At 43.6% G+C, this 24,935-nt stretch overlaps 1 protein-coding gene across 3 annotated transcripts in view; it reads left to right on the forward strand.

Annotated features, from left to right (window-relative positions):
* CFAP97D1 (CFAP97 domain containing 1) overlaps nucleotides 1-24,935 on the forward strand; it is a 148,993-nt gene that overhangs the window by 86,144 nt on the left and 37,914 nt on the right. For all 3 annotated transcript variants that reach the window (XM_077252089.1, XM_077252090.1, XM_077252091.1), the window contains exons 2-3: nucleotides 19,341-19,411; nucleotides 19,514-19,632. In XM_077252089.1, the coding sequence (XP_077108204.1) occupies nucleotides 19,341-19,411; nucleotides 19,514-19,632 (190 nt within the window). The remainder of the gene's footprint in view (nucleotides 1-19,340; nucleotides 19,412-19,513; nucleotides 19,633-24,935) is intronic.

Here is a 24,935-nt window from a genome sequence, read left to right on the forward strand (position 1 = left end):
TCCTCAGTCATTTCTATGCCGGCCAACAATGTTACCAGAAGCCTTTCTGTTGCATGTTCCTGCTCCTAGACTACTATCAGCTAAGTTGGACTTGTAGTCCTAAGATTGTTTTGCATTTTTGTTCCAGTTCTCTGTGTTTGAATATTTCTGAGGCTGGAAGCTCTTGTGAGCTGAAATTGCCACTCTGGTGTCATGAGTTGATATTAGAGTCTTAAAGTAATTTCAGGATGGTGTTTTGAAAGGGTTTTCAGCTGACTGTGAAGTTCCCTTTTCTGTCTTCCTACTATCTAGTAAGCGGACCTCAATTTGCTAAACCTATCTTCATACTTCGTATGTCAATTTCCTCTAAAATCACCGACAATATATGTGGGGGCTACTGTCTGCCTTTTGGGGAAAATTTCTCTAGAGGTAAGCCAGGTCTGTATTTTCCTCTGCTAGGGTCAGTCAGTCCTCCGGCTGGCGCTGGGCGTCTAGGGATAAAACGTAGGCACGCTACCCAGCCACTGTTAGTTGTGCGGTAGGTTTAGCTCACAGTCAGCTCGAGTTCCCATCTTCCAAGAGCTAGTCCTTTTGTATGCTTTACTACGGTCTCTTGCCATTGAGAACCATGACAGGAACCCCTGGATCTTGGTATACTGCTTCGGGGTGATTTGTGTGGAAAAGCTTTGGTTATCACTTTGGTTGCCACTACTGTTATGATCCCAATGGCAAGGATCTCAGAGATTACAGCAAAAGTCTGCAAACATAAATACCAGCTCATAGGGACGTGGTAACTAGGCTGACCATATACCTGATCCTAGCACAAACACTAACAGTAGCCGGGGAACGTGCCTACGTTGATCCTAGACGTCTCGCGCCAGCCGGAGAACTAACTAACCCTATCAGGGAAAATAAGACCTCTCTTGCCTCCAGAGAAAAGACCCCAAAGTAATACAAGCCCCCAACAAATAATAACGGTGAGGTAAGAAGAAAAGACAAACGTAAGAATGAACTAGATTTTAGCAAAGAGAGGCCCACTGACTAATAGCAGAAAATAGTAAGATGACTTATATGGTCAGCAAAAAACCCTGCAAAATATCCACGCTGAATATCCAAGAACCCCCAAACCGACTAACGGTGAGGGGGAAGAATATCAGCCCCCTAGAGCTTCCAGCAATATCAGGAATCACATTTTGTACAAACTGGACAAAAATATGAACAAAGCAAAATAACAAAAAATAAGGAAGCAGGACTTAGCTTATCTTGCAAAGAACCAGAACCTGAAGACAGGAGCAAACAGAAATGAACTGATTACAACGATGCCAGGCACTGGACTGAGAATCCAGGAAGTTTAAATAGCAACACCCCAGGCCTAACGAAGCAGGTGAGTACCAACCTGGTAAAAGACAATCCAAGTGCCAAAACACTAGTGACCACAAGAGGGAGCCAAGAAGTATAGTTCACAACACACTACAGTGAGGGGGGCAGTAGCTGGATGTGGCTCGTGACCCTCTGGCAGAGCTGAATGTGGCTCTCAAGGTCAGAAAGGTTGGGGACCACTGGCTTAAGCAGTGCCCTCTGCACTCCAAGCCTCCCGACACAAATGTACTTCACCATGCCAGACAAGCCTATTTTACATTTCTTAATGCCACAGTATCACTTTATATATTTATATAGTGTATACTTTGTATATGTTTTTATACTTTTTACGCCCTCTAATTTGTAGACGGCTATCACACTTGGTCAATAGACTGAGGCCTGACCTCTTGCTTCAAAGTTAAAAACAACAGGTATTATATTTTCTCCCATTCCCAAGTACCATTCATTCCCTTTCCTCTCTCATTTTCATTTTAATTTTCAATATTTGACTCAATGACAAAAATGGTCTCTATGCTCCATTCTTAAAGGGACTTTTATCATTGAAAGAAATTTAGCAAATCGTTTGTATACTTCTAGAACAGGGGACATCAACCTGTGGCTCAGGAGCCACATATTTCTCACTGGCTAATGATATCTAGCAAATAGCTATGGAGTAAGTTCTCCAGGGGGTGACTTTGCTGAGTAGCCTCACGCTGAAGAGCAAGTTTGGATGCTCACCTACTGTGTCAAGGTAGATAAATATGCTAAGATGAAGATGGAATGATACTGCCCGTTAGAGGGGAGGGGTGCTTGAAACTGGATACAACAGTGTGGTAAGTAATACAGTTTGCTTTATGTAAGAATACTGAATGGGGTAAAGTAAGCACTCTTAGATGTAAGTATGCTGACTGCAAAGGAAGGGGCACAAGGTCATGATGTTCTTTTTTGTGGGGAAGCTTTGGCTGTCTTTATACCAGGTTCTCGTTGTCACTACTGTGGGTGGAAGGAGTGCTGAATGGAGATGAGCGAAACTTTCAAGGTTCAGTTCGATTTGCCGTTATTCACCAAACATGTTCATCAAACAGTTCGACAAACGTACCTAAACCCCATTAACCCCTTAATGACCAGAGGTATTTCAGTTTTTGCGTTTTCGTTTTTGGCTCCCCTTCTTTCCAGAGCCATAACTTTTTTAGTTTTTGGTCATAATGGCCATGTGAGGGCTTGTTTTTTGTAGGACAAGTTGTACTTTTGAAAAACTCCATTGGTTTTAACATATCATGTACTAGAAAATGGGAAAAGAAATTCCAAGTGCAGTGAAATTACAAAAAAAGTGCAATTCCACAGTTGCTTTTTGGTGTTTTTATTAGCATATCCATTATATGCTAAAACTGACCTGCCATTATGATTCTCCAGGTCATTATGAGTTCATAAAAACCAAACATGTCTAGGTTCTTTTTTATTGAAGTGGTGAAAAACAATTCCCAAATTTGCTAAAAAAACAAAATGGCGCCATTTTCTGAGACCTGTAGTGTCTCCATTTTTCATGATCTTGGGATGGGTGAGGGCTTATTTTTGCACACTGAGCTGACATTCTTGTTGATATCATTTTTGTGTAGATATGATCTTTTGATTGCCCATTATTGCATTTTATTTGAATATAGCAGCGACAAAAAAAAAATGATTTTGATGTTTTGAATTTTTTTCTCGTTACGCCTTTTAGTGACCGGGTTAATTCTTTTTTTATTTTGATAGATCGGGCGATTCTGACCGCGGCAATACCAAATATGTGTAGAATTGATTTTTTTTAATTGTTTTATTTTGAATGGGGCAAAAGGCGGGTGATTTGAATTTTATATACCGTATGTTTTTTTTAAAAATATTTTTAAACACTTTTTTTACCTTTTGCATGCTTCAATAGTCTCCATGGGAGACTAGAAGCTGCAGTTCTTCGATTGCCTCTGCTACACACAGTTGATAATCAGATCGCTTGTGTGTAGCAAAAATGCTCACCTGCTATGAGCGCCGACCACGCTTCAGACCTCTGGTTGTCATACCGACCCATTGGTAATCATGTGACGGGGTCACCAATGGGCAGGATTAGCAATGTGCTTCTGGTAAGCGCGAGTTAAATGCCACTGTCAGAAATTGACAGCGGCATTTAACTAGTGAATAGCCGTGGGTGGATCTCAATTCCACCTGTGGCTGTTGCGGGTGCATGTCAGCTGTGCAGATCAGCTGTCATATACCAGAAAGGTGCGGGCTCAGTGCCGGATCCCACACCAAACAGGGTGAGTCCGACTTCGGCATACTATTACGCCCAATGTCGGAAAGGGGTTAAATTCAATGGGAGGCCAAACCAAACGTATACACAACACCTTAAGGGGTGACAAAAAGCTTTCCAAATAGCTTAAATTAGGGGCAGACACCATGAAAAGTGGAATCAATTGACCCACAGTAGAAATTTGCAAATGGCACAACAGCAGTCAGCCATGGGCTGATATTAGGGTCTGGGCCAGCATTCACAGTTTTAATTGAAGTTTGAATGAGAACCTGGTGGTTGAGGGAGCGGTGTAAACCTTCTTAGCTTTGAGCCCCTGATACCTCATACAACACCACCAATTTATTTTTTTTATTCCAGCCACACTCAGATGGCACAAACATCAGTTTCATACAGTAATATTGGTAGAAAAATGTATGGAAAATAACACAGATAGTTAACTGAAAGTAAGTGCAGGCTTGCCTGTCTGAGAGTAGAAATGAGCGAATATTTTAATGTTTGGTTCGGATTACGATCGCCGAATTTGCAAAATTCGTTGAACATAACAAAACACCATTCAAGTCAAGGGTTGGCAAAAACAAATGCATGCACAACCCCCATAAATGGCCCCCAAAGCTGCCAAAACATATCAAATTAGGGTGTAATAATTATAGGGGATAACTCAGGAGACTCTTTGCGTGGAACAAGACAACTACAGGACACAGGTTTATAAGTGGTAAAGTCTATATTATCACACGGTGATTCAAACAGGTGCAGAGAGAAACTCAAGTCCACAACACTTGGTGCAAATAATAAATGCAGCTTAGCAGTCTATAGGAAACTTCAGAGCAAAATGCAATCAAGCAGAAAGTCTATGAAGCACAATTATTCTTGAGGATACTTGACACGAAAAAGTCCTTGCTTAGTCCAAAACACAGATAGATATGCTTATAAGGCAGTTCAAATAATATCTTAGCTCAACCAGGGAGGCCTGGGTAATAGTCTCAGGTTCTTGCAGAGCAGCAACAGCTTACATGTCCAGCAAATGCAGATGGAAGTAAACACGAGCAGCAGATGAAGGAGGATTACTGGAACTGGTGTATGCAGCAGGAACTCAGAGCAGAGTAGCAGGATAACCCCAACAGGTTCACAGGAGCAGGTATATAGCCAGGGAGTAACCAGAGGTCAAGAGCTGGATGCAAAGCAGAATACTCTAGCACAGACTGAAGGCTGGGGTGGAGTTTTATAGCAGAAAGACACAGTGCACATGAGACCAAAGATGTCATCTTGGAAAAGGGCAGTAATGCACAAAAGGTAATAAAAAATGTTCAGAGTCCTGACATTACTCCCTCCTTAGAAGCGGCCTCAGGACGATCCTGGACCTGGTTTCTCAGGGAATCTCTGATGAAAACGAGAAATCTTCTGTTGGGCATTGATGTTTTCCACAGGTTCCCAAGAGTCTTCCTCAGGGGGATATCCCTGCCATCTTATCAGATATTGGAGCCGATTCCTGCGAATCCTGGAATCAACAATTTCCTCCACCACAAATTGTTCTTGCCCATCAATCACCACAGGCTGCGGAGGTGGCACAACACGTGCCTGGAAGGTATCAGGAGATACAGGCTTTAGTAAAGATACATGAAACACTGGGTGTACCTTCATAGTCCTAGGCAGCTTCAGCCGGCAGGCCACAGAGCTCACAATACCGTTGATCTTGAAAGGGCCAATGAATTTCTGTCCAAGTTTTTGTGAAGGAACGTTTAACTTCAGATTCTTAGTTGCTAACCACACGGAATCTCCTATCTTGAACATAGGTGCAGGTTTACGGAATCTATGAGCCGATCTCTTATAACCTTCTTGAGCTGTGGTCAGGGATTCCTTCAGAACATCCAGATTTTGCATCATCGCAGTCAGCCTTTCCTCCACTGCCGGAACCGGAGAATTAATTGGAGACCTTGGTAAGATACACGGATGATAACCCAGATTGGCAAAGAAAGGTGTAAATTTAGTGGAGGCGCTCTGAGAATTGTTATATGAAAATTCAGCTAACGGCAGCAACTCCAACCAATCATCCTGGAGATGGCTGACATAGCATCTTAGATATTGTTCCAGTGTCTGGTTGGTACGCTCAGTCTGACCATTTGTCTGGGGATGGTAATCGGAAGAGAGACAGACATTAATATTGAGTGCAGAGCAAAACCCCTTCCAGAATCTTGAAGTGAACTGCACTCCACGGTCAAAGATGATCTCATCCGGAACCCCATGCAACCGAAAGACATTCTGTATAACCAAGTTCACTGTATCTTTAGCTGAGGGGAGGCCGATGCACGGAACAAAATGAGCAGCTTTAGTCAGGCGATCAACTACCACCATGTATTCATGCCCCCCGATGTAGGCAGCTCCACAATAAAGTCCATTGATATAGACCCCCAAGGGCAGGACGGAACAGGTAATGGTTGTAGAAGACCTGTAGGTGTCACATGAGGAGTCTTGTAACGAGCACATACCTCGCAAGAGAGAACATAGTCCTTGATATCCTTCAGGCAAGTTGGCCACCAGAAGAATCGGCTCAGGAACTCTTGTGTCTTCTGTACCCCCCTGTGACCAGCCAACTTGGAGTCATGTACCAACTTGAGGATCTGCAGACGGATGACCTCAGGGACGTAGATACGTCGATCTCTGAACCACATGCCACCCTTAAAGACAAGATTAATATCCACAGGTGGGTTGGCCAGAAATACATCACCGTCATAGGCCTCCCTGCACTCCTTCCACAAGTCCTGATCGTGGATAACTCCGATGACATTGGCATCAGATAGAATGGTCTTGGACGGGGCTCCAGGTACGGAATCCACAGCATGGATTCGGGATAAAGCATCAGCCTTCCCATTACGAGAACCTGGACAGTACGAGATAACAAAATTAAATTGATTTAAAAATAAGTTCCAATGAGCCTGACGAGGAGAAAGACATCTAGCGGATCTAAGGAACTCTAAATTGCGATGGTCAGTTAGCACTATGATCTGTTGTGCAGCTCCTTGCAGATTATGCCTCCATTCTTTGAAAGCCACAATAATAGCCAGCAATTCCTTGTCTCCCACGTCGTAATTCTCTGCTGAGGTTAGTCTAACAGAAAAGAAAGCACAAGGATGTAGCAGACCCTTCTCTCCAGTTCTTTGGGAGAGAATAGCCCCCAAAGCATTATCAGAAGCGTCCACCTCCACAATGAAAGAAAGTGTTGGATTGGGGTGTATCAACAGCGGTGCTTATGTGAAACAGATCTTAAGCCGATCAAAAGCTTCGTGAGCCTGTGATGACCACTTAAAGGGCTTTTCCTTCTTTGTCAAGGAAGTAATGGGACGGACAATATCAGAAAAATTTCAAATGAAGCGTCTGTAGAATTTTGCAAAACCAATAAAACGTTGGACCTCCTTAACGTTCTTGGGTACCGGCCAGTCAAGGATAGCCTGAATCTTACCAGATTCCATGTTCAGCCCCTGGGGAGAGATGATATAACCTAAGAACTGTATCTCAGAATGATGGAACTCGCATTTCTCCGGCTTAATATACAGATGGTTCTCTTTCAGACGTCTTAAAACAGTTTTGACATGTTCTTCATGTTCCTGTAGAGAGTCAGAAAAGATTAGTATATCGTCCAAATAGACCACTACAAACTGGTCAAACAAATCTCTGAAAATGTAATTAGCAAGGTGTTGAAATGTTACAGGGGCGTTACAAAGCCCGAAGGGCATCACAAGGGATTCAAAGTGTCCATACCGGCATCTGAATGCTGTCTTCCACTCATCTCCTGGACGAATATGCACCAAATTATAAGCCTCACGAAGATCCAGTTTAGAGAACACATTAGCATGGCGGACTCTTTCCAGTAATTCGGGAATCAGAGGCAAAGGGTAACGGTTTCGTACGATTACCTTATTGAGTTCCTGATAGTCAACACAGGGTCTCAGGGTCCCATCCTTCTTCTTTACAAAAAATATACGTGCCCCTGCTGATGAGGAAGAAGGATGTATGAAGCCTTTGGCCAGATTTTCATCAATATACTCCTTTAAGGCTTGAAGCTAAGGTGCCGCCAAAGGGTATACGTTACCAAAAGGAATAGCTGCCCCAGGAAGCAACTCAATGGGACAGTCATAATGCCTGTGTGGAGGAAGCCGATCTGCATTCTTCTTGTCACAGATGTCAGAGAACTCTTTATATGCTGGAGGTCAAGAAAATACCTGTACATGTGGTTCCGTAGCCGTGGACTCAGGGACAGCTTCTGTTAACGCTGAGTTGCTCCTTGTTGGAAAGATAATCTCCTTGGTCTCCCAGTTGATAATTGGGTTCTGAGAATGCAACCAAGGAATGCCTAAAATCACAGGAAAATGAGGAGAAGAAATTAGCAAGAAAGAAAGTTGCTCCTGATGATTAGGCTCCAACAAAATTCCAAGGGGTACGGTCTCCTGATCCACAGGCCCAGAGATTAAAGGTGACCCATCCACTGTTTTCATGGTAATTGGAGAGGCTCTTTGCTGAATTTCAATACCATGTTCCTTGGCAAATGCGATATCCATGAAATTGCCACCTGCACCAGAGTCAATCATAGCTGCACTGGAAATCCACTGTCCTGAACACAGGATCTTAATAGGGAGAGAACAGTGAGAGTTCTTTTCCTTAAGCTCCTTGGGGGGTGAAGTCATAGAAAGTGAATGGAATACAGCGTTTAAAGGCAGGCTACATTCAGAGATGTCAGATTCATCATCACAGTTGTCATACTCCCCTACTGCTGCTAGCACCTTGTTAGGCCGTCTAGGACACTTAGGACAATTGATCAAGAAGTGGTCAGACTGGCCGCAGTAGAAACATAGACTTTCACGAAGGCGATGCTCCCGGCGCTCATTGATCTCGCGCCTCTGAACGGAATCAATTTGCATGGGCACCTCCTCCACCTCCCGAGATGTTTTACCGGCAGGCTCTTTGGAAGGAAGGGAAAAGTTAGAAATATGGTTATATGCAGCAAACTTCTCCTGCCTACGCTCAGTAAGGCGAATGTCAATGCGCACACAATGTTGTATAAATGTCTCTAGCTCTTGTGGTGTCTCAGAGCAAGCTAGTTCATCTTTTACAATACTAGACAGACCCCTTTTAAAAATAGGCAATTGTGCATAACTGTCCCAATTGGTATCTACCGCTAATCTCCTTAATTCAGTAGCATACTCAATAACAGAACGTTTTGCCTGGCGTAAAGACAATAAAGCAGATTCAGCAGTTGCACGGCGATTAGGATCATCAAACATTAATGCCATAGCGGCCAAGAAATTATCCAAGTTATTTAACCGTTGGTCACGAGACTCAATCATCGGATTCGCCCAGGCGAGCGCTCATGCGGTCAGCAGCATTATTACACACAATACTTTGGATCTATCATTAGGAAAACGGTCAGCATGCACATCAAAATATAGCATACATTGATTCACAAAGCCACAAAATTTGTCGCGATGACCATTAAATTTGAATGGGGGCAACTTAGGTGGGCTAGTTGGTGGCGGTTGCCCAGAGGGAAAAGTCGCTTGTGCAGCTATTTGCGTGCTTATTTCCTGAAAAGCCCGTCCATACTGGGACTCTATGCCAGCAAGTTTGTTTTCCTGGGCTGCCATGCGGGTGCTTAAGTTCTGCAAAGTCTGTCCAAACACTTGTTGATTGTGTTCAAAGCTTCCAAACTTCTTTTGCAGACCTTCCACATCTTTCTGCAGTGATCTAATTGTGGAAAACACCTGCTCTAGTCTGCTTTCTGCAGTCATTGTTCCAGCAGTCTCCTTTTTTTTTTCTTTAGGCTAGAGTATCCTGTAATAATTATAGGGGATAACTCAGGGGACTCTGCGTGGAACAAGACAACTACAGGGCACAGTTTTATAAGTGGTAAAGTCTATATTATCACACGGTGATTCAAATAGGTGCAGAGAGAAACTCAAGTCCACAACACTTGGAGTAAATATTAAATGCAGCTTAGCAGTCTATAGGAAACTTCAGAGGAAAATGAAATCACGCAGAAAGTCTATGAAGCACAATTATTCTTGAGGATACTTGACACGAATAAGTCCTTGCTTAGTCCAAAACACAGATAGATATGCTTATAAGGCAGTTCAAATAATATCTTAGCTCAACCAGGGAGGCCTGGGTAATAGTCTCAGGTTCTTGCAGAGCAGCAACAGCTTACATGTCCAGCAAATGCAGATGGAAGTAAACACGAGCAGCAGATGGAGGATTATTGGAACTGGTGTATGCAGCAGGAATTTAGAGCAGAGTAGCAGGATAACCCCAACAGGTTCACAGGAGCAGGTATATAGCCAGGGAGTAACCAGAGGTCAGGAGCTGGATGCAAGGCAGAATACTCTAGCACAGACTGAAGGCTGGGGTGGAGTTTTATAGCAGGAAGACACAGTGCACATGAGACCAAAGGTGCCATCTTGGAGAAGGGCAGTAATGCACAAAAGGTATTAAAAAATGTTCAGAGTCCTGACATAGGGGCAGACACCAGGAAAGTGACCTCAATTCACCCACAGTATAAATTGTAGCATGGCACTGCAGCAATTAGCCAGGCATGAGGTATCGGGATCTGGGACAGCATTTACAGCTTTGAATTGAAAGTCAAAGTAAGATGAGGTGGGTGAAGGATTGGTGTAGGCCTGCTGTGCTGGGATCCCTAATAACACATACAACAGCTCAACCTGCTTTCATGCCCAGCCATACTCAGGTTGCACAAATATCAGTTTTGTAGACTACTATTTCAAATCTAAGGATAGTAGTAACATGGGTAGTTGACTCAAAGGAATTGGAGGCCTGACGGTCTTGGAGACCTACTGCTACAGGCAACACGCATGAAGAAAACCCAACCATGAGTCTAAATAGTATAATGGCGAACGATATCGCTTTAACTACAGCCAAAATTGCAGATGAAGAGACATAATCAGGACTCTCCACATTTCCAAAAATTATTGGCACACACCACCAAAATGGCATCAATTTCACCACAGAAGAAATAGTATAATAAGGAACAACAGGTCTTCTATTACACCCAACCCAGCAGATGGACATCCAACCAGGAGTGTTCACATTTCTCAAAATTATTGGCAGACACCACCAAAATTTCACCACAGTACAAATAGTATAATGGAGAACGATATCTCTTTTACTACAGCCAACACAGCAGATAGAGAGACACAATCAGGACTCTACACATTTCCCCAAATTATTGGCAGACACCACCAAAGTGACATCAATTTCACCACAGTAAGTATAATTAGTATAATAAGGACCAACACTACACCCAACCCAGCAGATAGACTCCCAACCAGGAGTGTTCACATTTTCAAAAATCAGGGCTTGACACCACTGAAGTGGTCATCAATTTCACCAGAGTACAAATAGTATATTAGAGAATGATATCTCTTTCACTACAGCCAACACAGCAGATGGAGAGACACAATCAGGACTGTCCACATTTCCAAAAATTATTGGCAAACTTCACCAAAGTGGAATCAATTTCACCACAGCATAATTAGTATAATAAGGACTGACAGGTCTTCCACTACACCCAACCCAGCAGATGGACACCCAACCAGGAGTGTTCACATTTCCAAAAATGATTGGCAGACAACACCAAAGTTGCATCAGTTTCTAAAGAGTAGAAATAGTACAATGGGGATCGACATATCTTCCATTACAGCCAACCCATCACATGGATACCCAACCAGGAGTGTTCACATTTTCAAAAATTAGGGCCTGACACCACTGAAGTGGTCATCAGTTTCACAAGAGTACAAATAGTATATTAGAGAACGATATCTCTTTCACTACAGCCAACACAGCAGATGGAGAGACACAATCAGGTCTGTCCACATTTCCAAAAATAATTGGCAAACTCCACCAAAGTGGAATCAATTTCACCACAGCATAATTAGTATAATGACTGACATGTCTTCCACTACACCCAAGCAGCAGATGGACACCCAATCAGGAGTATTCACATTTCCAAAAATTATTGGCAGACACCACTGAAGTGGCATCAATTTCACCACAGTGTAAATAGTATAATAGAGACCAACATGTCTTCCACTACACACAACCCAACAGGGGTGCAAAAGTCCTCAGAGATCCCAGACTTGTTCATCTTGATGAAAGTTAGGTTGTCTACACTTTTAGGGGAAAGCCAGCTGTGCTTATCAGTTAGGACACCACCAGCAGCGCTGAAGACATGTTCTGCAAGAACGCTAGCTGCCGGGCATGATAAAAAAAAACCCAAGACATGAGAGGTAAGTTCGGGCCACTCATCCATTTTTGAAGACCAAAATGTGAAAGGGTCCAAACCTTCTCTGATGGTATTGATATTCCGTTCTAGATTCTCCTGCTCCCTCCTCTCTATTCATTCACCACGTGTAAGACTTCGACTCTGTTGTGCTGGTGCACGAGCTGGTCTAAAAAATGGTTAAAGGGCTCACAGAAATTGCTTCTTCCACTTACACTACTTCAGCAGCTGCTGCTCCTAATGTTTTGGCTTTGACAAATTGACATGCCGGAGGTTGGAAGTCTAGAGCTGCGATGCGAACTGTGTGCCTCGCTGCTTTATTGAGGAAAATCTCTCTTAGGCTTGTGTAAAACTGTGTTTGGATACTCCAGCATTTGCGGGTCCCTTGTCAGGGTGGGAAGCATCTGGCAAAATTTGGTCTTATAACATGGATCTAACAGAGTGGCAACCCAGTATTCAGTACTATTATGAATCATAACTGTACGGGGATCATGTTGCAGTTAGTGCAGCAAGAAGGCACTCGTATGTCAAGCTCTTCCATGAGGTCCAAGCCCATACTGTGTTGGTGGCTGGGTAACACTGATGCTTGTTCCTCCTTTCTCTCCCGCCAACCATGAGCAACAGAGAGGAGATGATTATCCTCTTCATCTCCGGACAGTTGCTCATCCATCACCTCTTCTTCCTCCATTTGTTCCTCGGCTCTTGCACCTTCACTAACAGTTTGTCTGTTATCACGAGCCCCTGTCGATCGCAGTAATCCACCCTCCCTTGGCACTCACTACAGGTGACCACAGTCTGGAGCTTTTAGACAATATTATCCCTTCCACATCCTCCTCTGCTTCCTCCTCTTTCTCTGGGACCACCACTTCTTTCCTCAAGCCATTCAAAGTCTGCTCCAGCATATAGAAAGCGGGAATAGTGATACTGATGATGGCGTCAGCGCTAACCATCTTCGTAGCCATTTTGAAACTGTGCAGAAGGATGCAGAGGTCCTTAATCTGTGCCCACTCTGTAAATATGATATGCACCACATCTGTACTGCGTTGGCCCACACTATACAACATGACATACTGCGTCAGGGCTCGTTGCTGCTGTCACAGTCACTGCAACATGTGCAGAGTGGAATTCACCTGTGTCGAAACATCGAAAATTAAACAGTTACCCAGTAGACCGAAAAACCCCTGTAGCGATGCAAGTCGATGACCTGTGGGGTGCGATCATTGGAAGTGAGCACACAGCAGCCAAGCTTTCTTCCACAGCATATCCAGGCCGGGATAGTGGTGGAGAAATTACTGTACCACCAGGTTGAGGATGTGAGCCATGCAAGGCGCGTGTGTGAGGTTGTCCCAGCATAGGGCCGCCACCGGGTTTGCACCATTATCGCACATGGCCTTCCATGGCCCCAGGTTCAGTGGAAACAGCCATTGTTCTAACTTGGCCTGAATAGCTGTGCACAACTCTTGAGGTGTTACTGCAATCTCCAAGGCATATTAATTTGAACACTGCCTGAATGCGGTGAGCCATGGCTGTGCAGTACGGAGGTGGGGGTCATTCTATCTACACTGTTGGAACGTGTGTCTGATTAAGGAAGAGGTTAAGGGCACAGGTAGAGGCTCTAGAGGAGGTGGAGAAGCCAGAAGCAGCGGAGGAATTGATAGATTCAGATGTTTGTCCCAAAAGCCTTTGGGATTCAAAGACTTGTGGAGAAGTCCCTTGACCACATGCCCCCACAGCCACAAGAGTCACTCAGTGTTCAGTCAGTGAGACGTAACACCCTTGCTCATGTTTGCTCGTCCCGGTTCAAGTGGTGAAATGCACCCTGGCAGACACAGATTTTTTCAGGGAAAGGGTGATGTCTGTGACATGCTGGTGTAGTGCAAGCACAGTTTTCTTAGAGAGGTAATAGTGACTGGGCATCTAGTAATGAGGGACTGCAACGGCCATCAACTTTCTGAAACCATCTGTATCCAACAGGCGGAAAGGCAGCATTTCCACGGCCAACAAATTGGAGCTGGTGGAGGTCAGGTTCTTAGCTTTGGCATGTGTAGGAGGAAACATTTTTCTACATAACCACAGCCGTGGGACCAAGGGCTGGCTGCTGTGCTGAGAGAGGATAGAGTATGGAAAACAGGACAAACTGCTGGACTGAGTGAGGTGCATGTGGCGATTCACAGCCCATCACAGAAGACCTTGTGTCATGACGTTGTGGATGGTTTCTGCACCCTGATTGGCTGCCGGAATCAACACACATAAACTTCAGGGGAAAAAAAAAATAAAATAAATCAAACATGTTCCCCTGTCTACCCCACTCATCAAACAGCACCAGTATCCTAGCCAAAGCAATAACAACAGCATTAGTGGAAACATGATGATTTACCGAACTGTGACCGAATTTTGCCGACTTTGAGTAAAAATGCTTGTGAAAGCGAACACAAATTTATAGGGGTAACAATACTTTGGGATCGCAGGATTTTATCTCTCACACCCTAATCTTGTTTGCTTTTGCGGCTGCTGTTTGACATTGAGTACTGCTGCTCAGCTTAGTTGTAACCAGAATACCTTATCCTGTTCAGTAATCATGAGTATACTCCCATTTAATGTCCATGCAGCAATAGTATTACTCCTTCCTAGGTGCATTACTCTACATTTATCACCATTATATCTCATTTTCCAAGTTTTGTCCATTCAGTCATCTTATACAGATTGTTTTCTAATATTGTAATGTCAAGGTCAGATTTGAATATTCTACATCGTTTGGTTTTGTCAGCAAAGAATGACACTTTACTCTCAATCCCATCCATAAGGTCATTGAAAGGACTCTGAACATTTTTTACCTTTTGTGCAATACTGCCCTTTTCCAAGATGGCGACTTTGGTCTCATGTGTACTGTGTCTTCCTGCTATAAAACTCCACCCCAGCCTTCAGTCTGTGCTAGAGTATTCTGCCTTGCATCCAGCTCCTGACCTCTGATTACTCCCTGGCTATACACCTGCTCCTGTGAACCTGTGTGGTGATCCTGCTACTCTGCTCTGAGTTCCTGCTGCATACACAAGTTTCCAGTAATCCTCCTTCATCTGCTGCTCGTGTTTACTTCCATCTGCATTTGCTGGACATGTAAGCTGTTGCTGCTTTGCAATAACCTGAGACTATTAACCAGGCCTCCCTGGTTGAGCTAAGATTTGATTTGAACTGCCTTATAAGCATATCTATCTGTGTCTGGACTAAGACAAGGATTTATTCGTGTCAAGTATCCTCAAGAATAACTGTGCTTCATAGACTTTCTGCTTGATTGCATTTTCCTCTGAAGTTTCCTATAGACTGCTAAGCTGCGTTTATTATTTGCACCAAGTGTTGTGGACTTGAGTTTCTCTCTGCACCTGTTTGAATCACCGTGTGATAATATAGACTTTACCACTTATAAAACTGTGTCCTGTAGTTATCTTGTTCCACGCAAAGAGTCTCCTGAGTTATCCCCTATAATTATTACAGTCATTAATTAAAAGGTTAAAAAGAATTGGTCCAAGTACAGATCTCTGTTGTTCCCACTGCTCCCTGTACAGATCCCTGTGGTCTCCACTGCTCCCAGTACAGATCCCTGTGGTCATCACTGCTGCCACTACAGATCCCTCTGGTTCCTATTGCTAACTATATCCCATTTAGAAAACGTACAATTTATGATGAGTCTTTGTTTCCTGTCTTTTAGTCAATTTGTTACCCATCTGCTTATAGTTTCCCCCTGTTCCTGCTTCTGGAGCTTCAGTATAAGGCTTTTTTGTAGTATAGTATCAAATGCCTTAGCAAAGTCCAGATAAATCATATCAGCTGCATTATCAACATCCAGATTTCCACTTAACTCCTCATGGAAACCCAACATGTTGGTTAGACACGATGGTTAGACACGACTTATCTTGATGAATCCATGGTGGTTGGCAGTTATATTATCCTGTGCAATATATTTTTGCAGATCATCTCTTATAATGCCCTCAAAAACTTTGCACACTACTGATGTCAGACTTATCGGATGGTAGTTGCCTGGATCCATCTTCTTATATTTCTTAAATATATTGGTACCACGTGAATCATCCTCCAATCCTGTGACACCAACCCTGTTAAAAGAGAGTCTAAGAATATGAGATGCATCGGTCTGTCACTTACTGAGCAGGCGTATTTGTCAACGTTTAATTTGCTCAGACGCAGGTTTACTTCTTCTTGTGTTAAACTAGTTATATCAGGTGGTGAACTTTGATTTTTGCCTTGTTGAATGAACCCTGCAACAGACAGTTCATTGGTGAACACGGATGAAAAGTGACTATTTAATATCTCAGCCTTTTCTTTCTCCTCTATAATTATCTTGTTATTATCATCTTTTAGGGGGTCAATACCATCCGTTTTTTCTTTTTGTCTTTGATGTATTAATAATATTTTGGGGGATTTATTTTAATGTTGCTGGCAATTGGTTTCCCTGTAGATAACTTTACTAACTTGATTTATTTTTAACATGTCTTATTTAGATCTTTATACTCCTCAAATGCTCTTTCTGTATTCTCAGCATTCAAGATTCTGAATGTCCTTTGTTTTCATCCTATTAATCTGTGTGCTGTCTTATTTATCCATAATTTTTTCTTTTTATTCCTTGACATTTTATTACTGGAGGAGGGTAGAAGTTTTCTACAGGATTCTAGTATTATATCCTTAAACATGCCCCATTTATATTCTGCATCCCCAGTTACCATGAGATGGTCCCACTCTACACGATTAAGCTCTTGCCTTAAAGTGAACCTGTCACCCCCAAAATCGAAGGTGAGCTAAGCCCACCAGCATCAGGGGCTTATCTACAGCATTCTGGAATGCTGTAGATAAGCCTCTGCTGCATCCTAAAAGATATGAAAAAGAGGTTAGATTATACTCACCCAGGGGTGGTCCCGGTCCGGTCCGATGGGTGTTGCGGTACGGTCCGGCGCCTCCTATCTTCATCAGATGACATCCTCTTCTTATCTTCACGCTGTGGCTCCGGTGCAGGCGTACTTTGTCTGCCCTGTTGAGGGCAGAGCAAAGTACTGCAGTGCGCAGGCGCCGGGCCTCTCTGACCTTTCCCGGTGTCTGCACCGAAGCCGGAGCCACAGCGTGAAGACAAGAAGAGGACGTCATCGTAAGAAGATGTGAGGCCCCGGACCGCGACTCCCATCGTACCGGGACCGCCCCTTGATGAGTATAATCTAACCTCTTTTTCTCATCTTTTAGGATATATCAGAGCCTTATCTACAGCATTCCAGAATGCTGTAGATAAGCCCCTGATGCTGGTGGGCTTAGCTCACCTTCGATTTTGGGGGTTAATTTGTTGAAATGGGCTTTCCGAAAGTTCCAGGTTTTTTGCATTTCCCCTTTTGAATGTTTGATTGAAAATTACATTGAAACTTACCATATGATGGTCACTGTATCCCAAATCCTCCCTGACTTGTAGATCTGAAATTGTATCTGGTCTATTTGACAGAACCAGATCCAGCAAATTATCTCTATTAAAACTACAATTTGCCTCACAGAAAATAACCGTTAACATAGCTCCATCAAAAGAAAAATAAAAAACATATGGCTGTCAAAATGGGGCAGCACAAAAACAAACAGATTTTATAACAAAATTAAGACATTATATGTACCCCAAGATGGTGCCAATAAAAAATCTGATCACATTGTGTCAAACCATAAGTGCTCATAACACATTGATAAAAAAAAGTTATGGCTCTTGGAACACAGTGATGCAAGAATGAACAAAAAAAAAACCTGCCTGGCCTCAAGGCCCAAAATAGCTGGCCTTAAAGGAGTTAAAGCTTAACTGATGAACCTGCAAAAAGAACAAGCATGCAAGAGAAGAATGCTGATCAGATGCAATGGAATAACCAAGCTCATGTATAACGTACCTCTGACCTCTTGAAGCTTTCTCAACATTGAAGAGCTCAGAAGATAAATGCCATATATGTACAAAATTATATTCATCGCAAGCATTTTGCCATTAGATATCTTCTATCTAATCCTTCAGAATATTTAAAAATTTGAATTAATTTTTTGTGTCAATTAATAAATTACCTTACAAATGCCCTAAAACTAAGTACAACAGAGGACCTGTAGTTAAAATCCTAGATTAACATCTAAACTACTCCTACACAATGCATGAAGGTAAGCACATTATGCTATGGTATTCTGCCTGCACAGTGATTGGGAATGATACCTCGAAAGGTGCGATTTACATCTACGGTAATTATTTCAGCTCCTTAAATAGTTAATATACTGATACAGTATTTACAGCATCTACACAGATCATAAATTTTACTATACCAACTTGGATTAGAAAACTTTCACAGACACTGATTACAGAGAACAGAAATATCCCCAAGCTGAAACTATGTGAACAACGTCAAGTAAGTTAATTAAATCCACAACATATTCCTGTTAATTAATATCTTTTTTTTTTTACATTGATTGGGAAAAAGACATTATTCTGTTCTGTATCATTGCTTTATTTCTTCTGGTGCTCCGTTTAGACAATGGATCCAAAATGTGAATGATGCAGCCATTGCGGTGTCCTGCATGCAGCACTATGCTTGCTACCAAAAGTACTAATAATTGCTGGCTCTAAAATGCCCCAATAAAATGTATCACCTATGGAAATGCTGAAGATAACCACGAATAGTGCTAGGCTAGCTCCGGCAGTTACTTAGAGAATTAATGGAGTGGAAGTGCACATGAGTGGCTAAATTCCAACAGAGAATTTCACAGCCACGTTCTAGGTGTCGGTGTGGTCACCAGCTGTTGGACTCCACCAATATGTAAGTCATCACCTGTCATTGGGATAAGTGAAAATTATTAATGTTGTGAATCACCCTTTAGATGGGTTGTCCAGTTACTTATTATGTAGAAAGAAACACTCTCAGAATGCAGTAAAATAAAAAAATAAGTAAAATTCACCTTATCGACCATGGTTCCTATTCAGCTTTTTTTGATTCCTGTTTCTGACCTCAGCCTATGTATAGACTATCCTTCTCACTGACAATTCTGCCCGTTTAGGACCTTCTGGCATTGATGTGGCTTCATTACCATTCTCTTCTAGCCAACTGCCAGTAGTTACTCTTTGGACCCATCCCAGGGGCCCCTGTGTAAATACAAATCCCTGTACACCGGTGCAGAAATTTTAGGGTGAAAGCTAGGACAACCCTTGGGTGATAAGCAGAGCAGCAACAACTCTATGTGGTAGCTTCCTACTTTGTGTAATAGAGGGGGGTTTGAGCAGGACACGGGGGTATTGCTTGCAGCTCTGTATATGCATTATCAGAAAATTATGGCTGCTGAATGAATGCAGCATATATAATATTAGATTGTATAGGGTGAAGCCTTAACTGGGTAGATGTCTATTAGTTATCATATGCACTCTTTCATTATGTTTTATAGTTAAACCTGAAGTGGACAATAAGCCTCCAAGCATATTTCTCCACCAGCATGTCCAAATGAAAAAAATCCAGGTATCAAAGCTTTTCATATTTAATAACAATGGTTAATTTAAAGAAGACTTGGACGGGATTTGTCTAATAGGCCCATTTTCTGCTTCACCCTTGTTCATACAGAAGGAACAAGAACGTCTGGCCGAGATAGAAAAAAATAACCGGCTCCTCATGGAGAAAATTGCTCTCATTATGCGCACTGGAGGAACAGTGGACAACTGGAACACTTGTGTTTTTAGAAGGTGATGTCCAATTTTACATTTTTTTTTAATTGTTTACTCATCTGTAATTAAATGGAATCTGTCAATCATATAAAGTCATATGCAAATGATGTATTAAATCCTCTGGGTGTGATAGAGTGTTTTTCCCCTGAGGTTGTTTTCATGCCCAACATCAGCCTCTAGCTTAATTCATAGGTAAAGAATTAATTTTCTCTTTTTTAATAAATTTGCCAAAATTTCTACATTTCTGTTTTTTTCAGTCAAGATGGGGTGCAGAGTGTACATTAATGAGAAAAAAAATGAACTTTTTTGAATTTACTGCAATGAAACAAAGAGTGAAAAATTTAAAGGAGTCTGAATACTTTCTGTATCCACTGTATACATGGTTCCTAGCAGGGGCGTAACCACCGCGGTCGCAGCGGTCGCCATTGCGACCGGGCCCCGCAGGTCAGGGGCCCAGGGCCGGCCCCTGACCTGCGGGGCCGGACTGGCCATCGGGCACTTCTGGCAAATGCCAGAAGAGCCGGTGCCAGTAGTGGGCCGCCCGCTGCACTGTTCCCGCCCCCCGCCCCCCCGCCAGTGCCGCCTGCCGCCGCATTTAACTATACCGGCGTCTATGACACCGGTACAGTTCAATGCAATGATGGAGGAGAGAGCGTCACCTGACGCTCCCTCTCCCATCATTCCCCGCTCTGCCTCTGACAGCACACTGCGGGTGCGCGATGACGTCATATCATCGCGCACCTGCTGTGTCCTGGGCAGACTGCAACCGCCGTGAGCAGCGCGGGCAAAAGGAAAGGTGAGGAGAGTTTTTTTTTTTTCTTTTTAACTGGACTGTGGGGCCATTATCGGGGGGGGGATGAGATGTGGGCTGTGCTGTATATACCCCTGTGCGGGCTGTGCTGTATATACCACTGTGCGGGCTGTGCTGTATATACCCCTGTGCGGGCTGTGCTGTATATACCACTGTGCGGGCTGTGCTGGATATACCACTGTGCAGGCTGTGCTGGATATACCACTGTGCGGGCTGTGCTGGATATACCACTGTGCGGGCTGTGCTGGATATACCACTGTGCGGGCTGTGCTGGATATACCCCTGTGCGGGCTGTGCTGTATATACCACTGTGCGGGCTGTGCTGGATATACCACTGTGCAGGCTGTGCTGGATATACCACTGTGCGGGCTGTGCTGGATATACCACTGTGCGGGCTGTGCTGGATATACCACTGTGCGGGCTGTGCTGGATATACCACTGTGCGGGCTGTGCTGGATATACCACTGTGCGGGCTGTGCTGGATATACCACTGTGCGGGCTGTGCTGGATATACCACTCTGCGGGCTGTGCTGGATATACCACTGTGCGGGCTGTGTTGGATATACCACTGTGCTGGCTGTGCTGGATATACCACTGTGCGGGCTGTGCTGGATATACCACTGTGCGGGCTGTGCTGGATATACCACTGTGCGGGCTGTGCTGGATATACCACTGTGCGGGCTGTGCTCTATATACCACTGTGCGGGCTGTGCTGGATATACCACTGTGCGGGCTGTGTTCTATATACCACTGTGCGGGCTGTGCTGGATATACCACTGTGCGGGCTGTGTTCTATATACCACTGTGCGGGCTGTGCTGGATATACCACTGTGCGGGCTGTGCTGGCACCCAACACCATGTTGCAGTGCAGGAGATTCCTGCAACAGTCCAAGGCGTATCTAGAGGAAGGTGGGGGGGGCGTGGGGGGGGCCCATTTGGAAGTTCGCACCGGGGCCCATAACTTTGTAGTTATGCCACTGGTTCCTAGCAATGACTATGCAGGAGGTGGGGAGAGCACCTTATCGTCGCACATGCCGGAGGTCACAGTGACTCGCCGGCACCTGTGCAGAAGATCCCTGACTGCAGCGCCCATAGAAGAGAGGAAAAGGTATGGATTTTATGTATGAATTGCTGTAACACTGCTGTAATACTGATCACATTGATACCTGTAGTGAAAAATCTGCTTTGTTGTTCTTCTTTAATCACCATTTGACATTTTTTGCTAATTAGATCTTGGTGCTCAGGGGCTGAACTGTCCCCTTGGTCTTTTCCTCCCTGCCTGTGATTCCCCGGCCCCTCCGCCTGCATCCGATCTTTGAATGACAGGTCACTGCTGAAATTTCAAGCAGAAGAGGCAGGTCATTCACAAACCGGGGGAAGATGGAGAGGTCAGGGAATCACAGATAGTGAGGGGAAGACCCTGGGAACAGTCCGGCCCTTGTGCACCGAAATCTAATTAGCAGAAAACTTCAAATGGCGATTACAGAAAATCATCAGGGCAATATAATCAGTATTACAGCACCGTTACAGCCATGTCTCTGCTGTTCACTACATAATAGTGCTGACGGGATTTCTTTAAGTGCTTTTCCAGATGGGTTTCATAGAGGACCCACCTGAAGATGTTGCGTGCACAATCCCTTACTACTGCTAATGGATCTTTTTAGTGTACTGTATAGAGAACCATTATGTGATGAGCACATCTACTGCCATAAGCCTTGTCATCTGATTGACACATTGCAAAAAGACTGCAGCTGTGAAATGTGCGAGGTCTGCACTAACTTTCAATCTGATGCCAGCCTCGTAAACAAGAAACTGATCTCCAAAATGGCAAATGGTAGAAATGAGTTAAAGATTCTATTTATTAAACTCATTTACATCTATAGGGTAAAGAAAATATGCTTCCTTTTACAGATCTGTCTTTTCTATATTAAAGAGGTTGTCTGGTCTAAAGTGAAAAGTCTGCAGTCAAGGATTCACTGGTTTCTGGGTCGGGAATGGCAGTGATGTATATGAAATGCATACTCCCGGACAGAAGCCATCTAGTGGGCAAGGCCATGCTCCATACCAGTGTTTGGCCCAGGGGCGTGGCCATCTAGTGGGCGTGGTCATCTAGTGGGCGTGGCCATCTAATGGGAACAAACTCGCTCCACATGTAGCGAGCCTGCACCCACTAGATGGCTTCTGCCTGGGAGTAGAAACCGACGAATCCCGTCAGCACGGGGATTCAAGAGTCTGCAGTCACACAAAGCAATTTAAACTGGACAAACCCTTTAATATCGAAAAGACAGATCTGTAATATGGAGGCATATTTTATTTTCCTTATAGATAAAAAGAGGTTTTAAAAATAGAATCAAGTAATTTCTAACTCTTTTCTATCATTTACCATTTTTGAGATATGCTGGAACTGTAGAATGCAGCGGATTTACTGCAACCAAATGTGCAGTGGATAATCCGCTGTGTTTTTGCACTGTGGAAACTTAGCCTGGGAGGTTTTTTTAAAATTCTAACAAGATGTGCCAAAACAGTAAGTGAGCCACTGTGATAAATTGGCCGTCTATAATAATAATAATAATAATAATAATAATAATCTTTATTTTTATATAGCGCTAACATATTCCACAGCGCTTTACAGTTTTTTGCACACATTATCGTCTACTGCTTTCAAGGCAATCTATCAGCAGGTTTTTGGTATGTAATCTGACAACAGCAGTAGATAATGGCTGAAACACTAATTTCAGCATTGCGTCACTTATTAGGCTGTGTGCTATTGTTTATTTACAATGAAGGTTTTATCACTGGAGACTATCCTTGCCAGGACTACAGCTCTAGTGCCAACCACGCCCCCTCCTCTGATAAGCAGCTCACTGTCAATAAACAATATATACAGAAAGCTGTGGTGGTGTGGTGTCAGCTTTCTTGACTCTACTTCATTTAAAAACTGATGGTATCACAACTGCTGCACCCAGTAAACTAAGTAACACATCATTGGAATCAGGGTCTCTTTTGCGACATTATGATTATCTCAAATCAGGGAGCAAAAACCTGGTGACAGAAAGTCAGATGTCGAGTTCCCGCCTCTGTACAGGGGGAATCTCGAACCATCTCCGCTGCGGTCTCCCATTCTTCTCCAGCCACAGTGGAGCCAGCTCAGCGGAGACGTCGATCCCAGCGTCTGACTCAGGCTGATACTGGGCGACCGGTTACTACTGCTCTTCCAGGCTCTGCCTTTGTAGCCAGCACTGATCAGCAGCGAGCAGATCTTTCTGGGACTAAGTCCTGCTTTTCCCATACTGGGCATGCCCATGGGACGACCTCCCATTGGAGGTCGAGGGTCACATGCGCAGGTCCTGAAGCGGTTCCTGTTGGACCACTAGGAAGGTCAACAGGACCACTAGGAAGGTCCTTGAGTGCTAAAACTATAAAAGGTACGCATGGCCGCACGGCCATGCGCTAGTATCAAACCTACTTTATGAGCTCAGCGCCAGTGTGGTCATGGTTGTATGTGGTCAGGGTTTGGCTGAAATAAGCCCCTAGAATACCGGCACCTCCGGTGAGGAGTTTTGTGTATGTGGATTCAGGGCTGGCGTATAGCCATTAGAATTCCGGCTCTACCGGAGAGGAGCTGCTTCTGTGCTATTCTGACTGCATGACCACTGTTGGCTCTATTAGGTAGCCGTGATCTCCTGTGAGGTTAACAGGGCACGGTGTTCTCTTTTCGTAGTGAATCTGTGAAGTAACAGAGTTCACTTATACCGCCAGATAGTACCGCCTGCTACTAGCAGCAGGTTACTCTCCTGCACGGTGGACCCCGGGTTGCAAACGCACCTACTGTCTCATATATATATATTCGGTGCGTTCCGCCAACCCCAACAGTAAGTAGCATCAAAAATGGCTAATTGTTTAAATCAGGTATTTGTGTTAAATATATTTTTTACAATTTACAGTCACGATCTAGATGAAAAAATAGAAATCTTGCCATTTTCACAACAGTCTTTAGGGCTATGTTAAAATGATGGTGTGTACCTCCTTTTTTTCAGAAAACTTTTCAGAAGTCTCATTTCCATCATACAGCTAATAACACAGAATCCACCAATCACAATTGTTGATATCACTCCTCCCCCTCTTTTCAAAATAATCTTTCACATGCTCAGTAGATGCTTCAATACAAAAGAAGGGGCCCGAATCCGTCTTCCAGAAAGAACAGTATTACCCCAGTGGCCAAAGTGAAAATAGCAATTTTTTAATCTAGATTATAAGAGAAATAAAACGAAAATTACCAACCATTTGAAAAAGAATCCATTTTATTGAAAAACCTGATTTAAATAAAACGGTTTATGCGAAATACCAGTGAGTTGAGCACCCACTACATTGTGCCACTGTTTATCCAGGTATTTTTGTAGCTACCACTTCATTATATCATCTTAGTGCCATACATTATGGAGCATAATAGACTGGGTTAAGCCTCTATTATAAAAGAGTGAAAATTTAATGGCTGGAGAAACAGCCGCAT

Source organism: Ranitomeya variabilis, chromosome 4, assembly GCF_051348905.1.
Source record: "Ranitomeya variabilis isolate aRanVar5 chromosome 4, aRanVar5.hap1, whole genome shotgun sequence".
NCBI lineage: Eukaryota > Metazoa > Chordata > Amphibia > Anura > Dendrobatidae > Ranitomeya > Ranitomeya variabilis.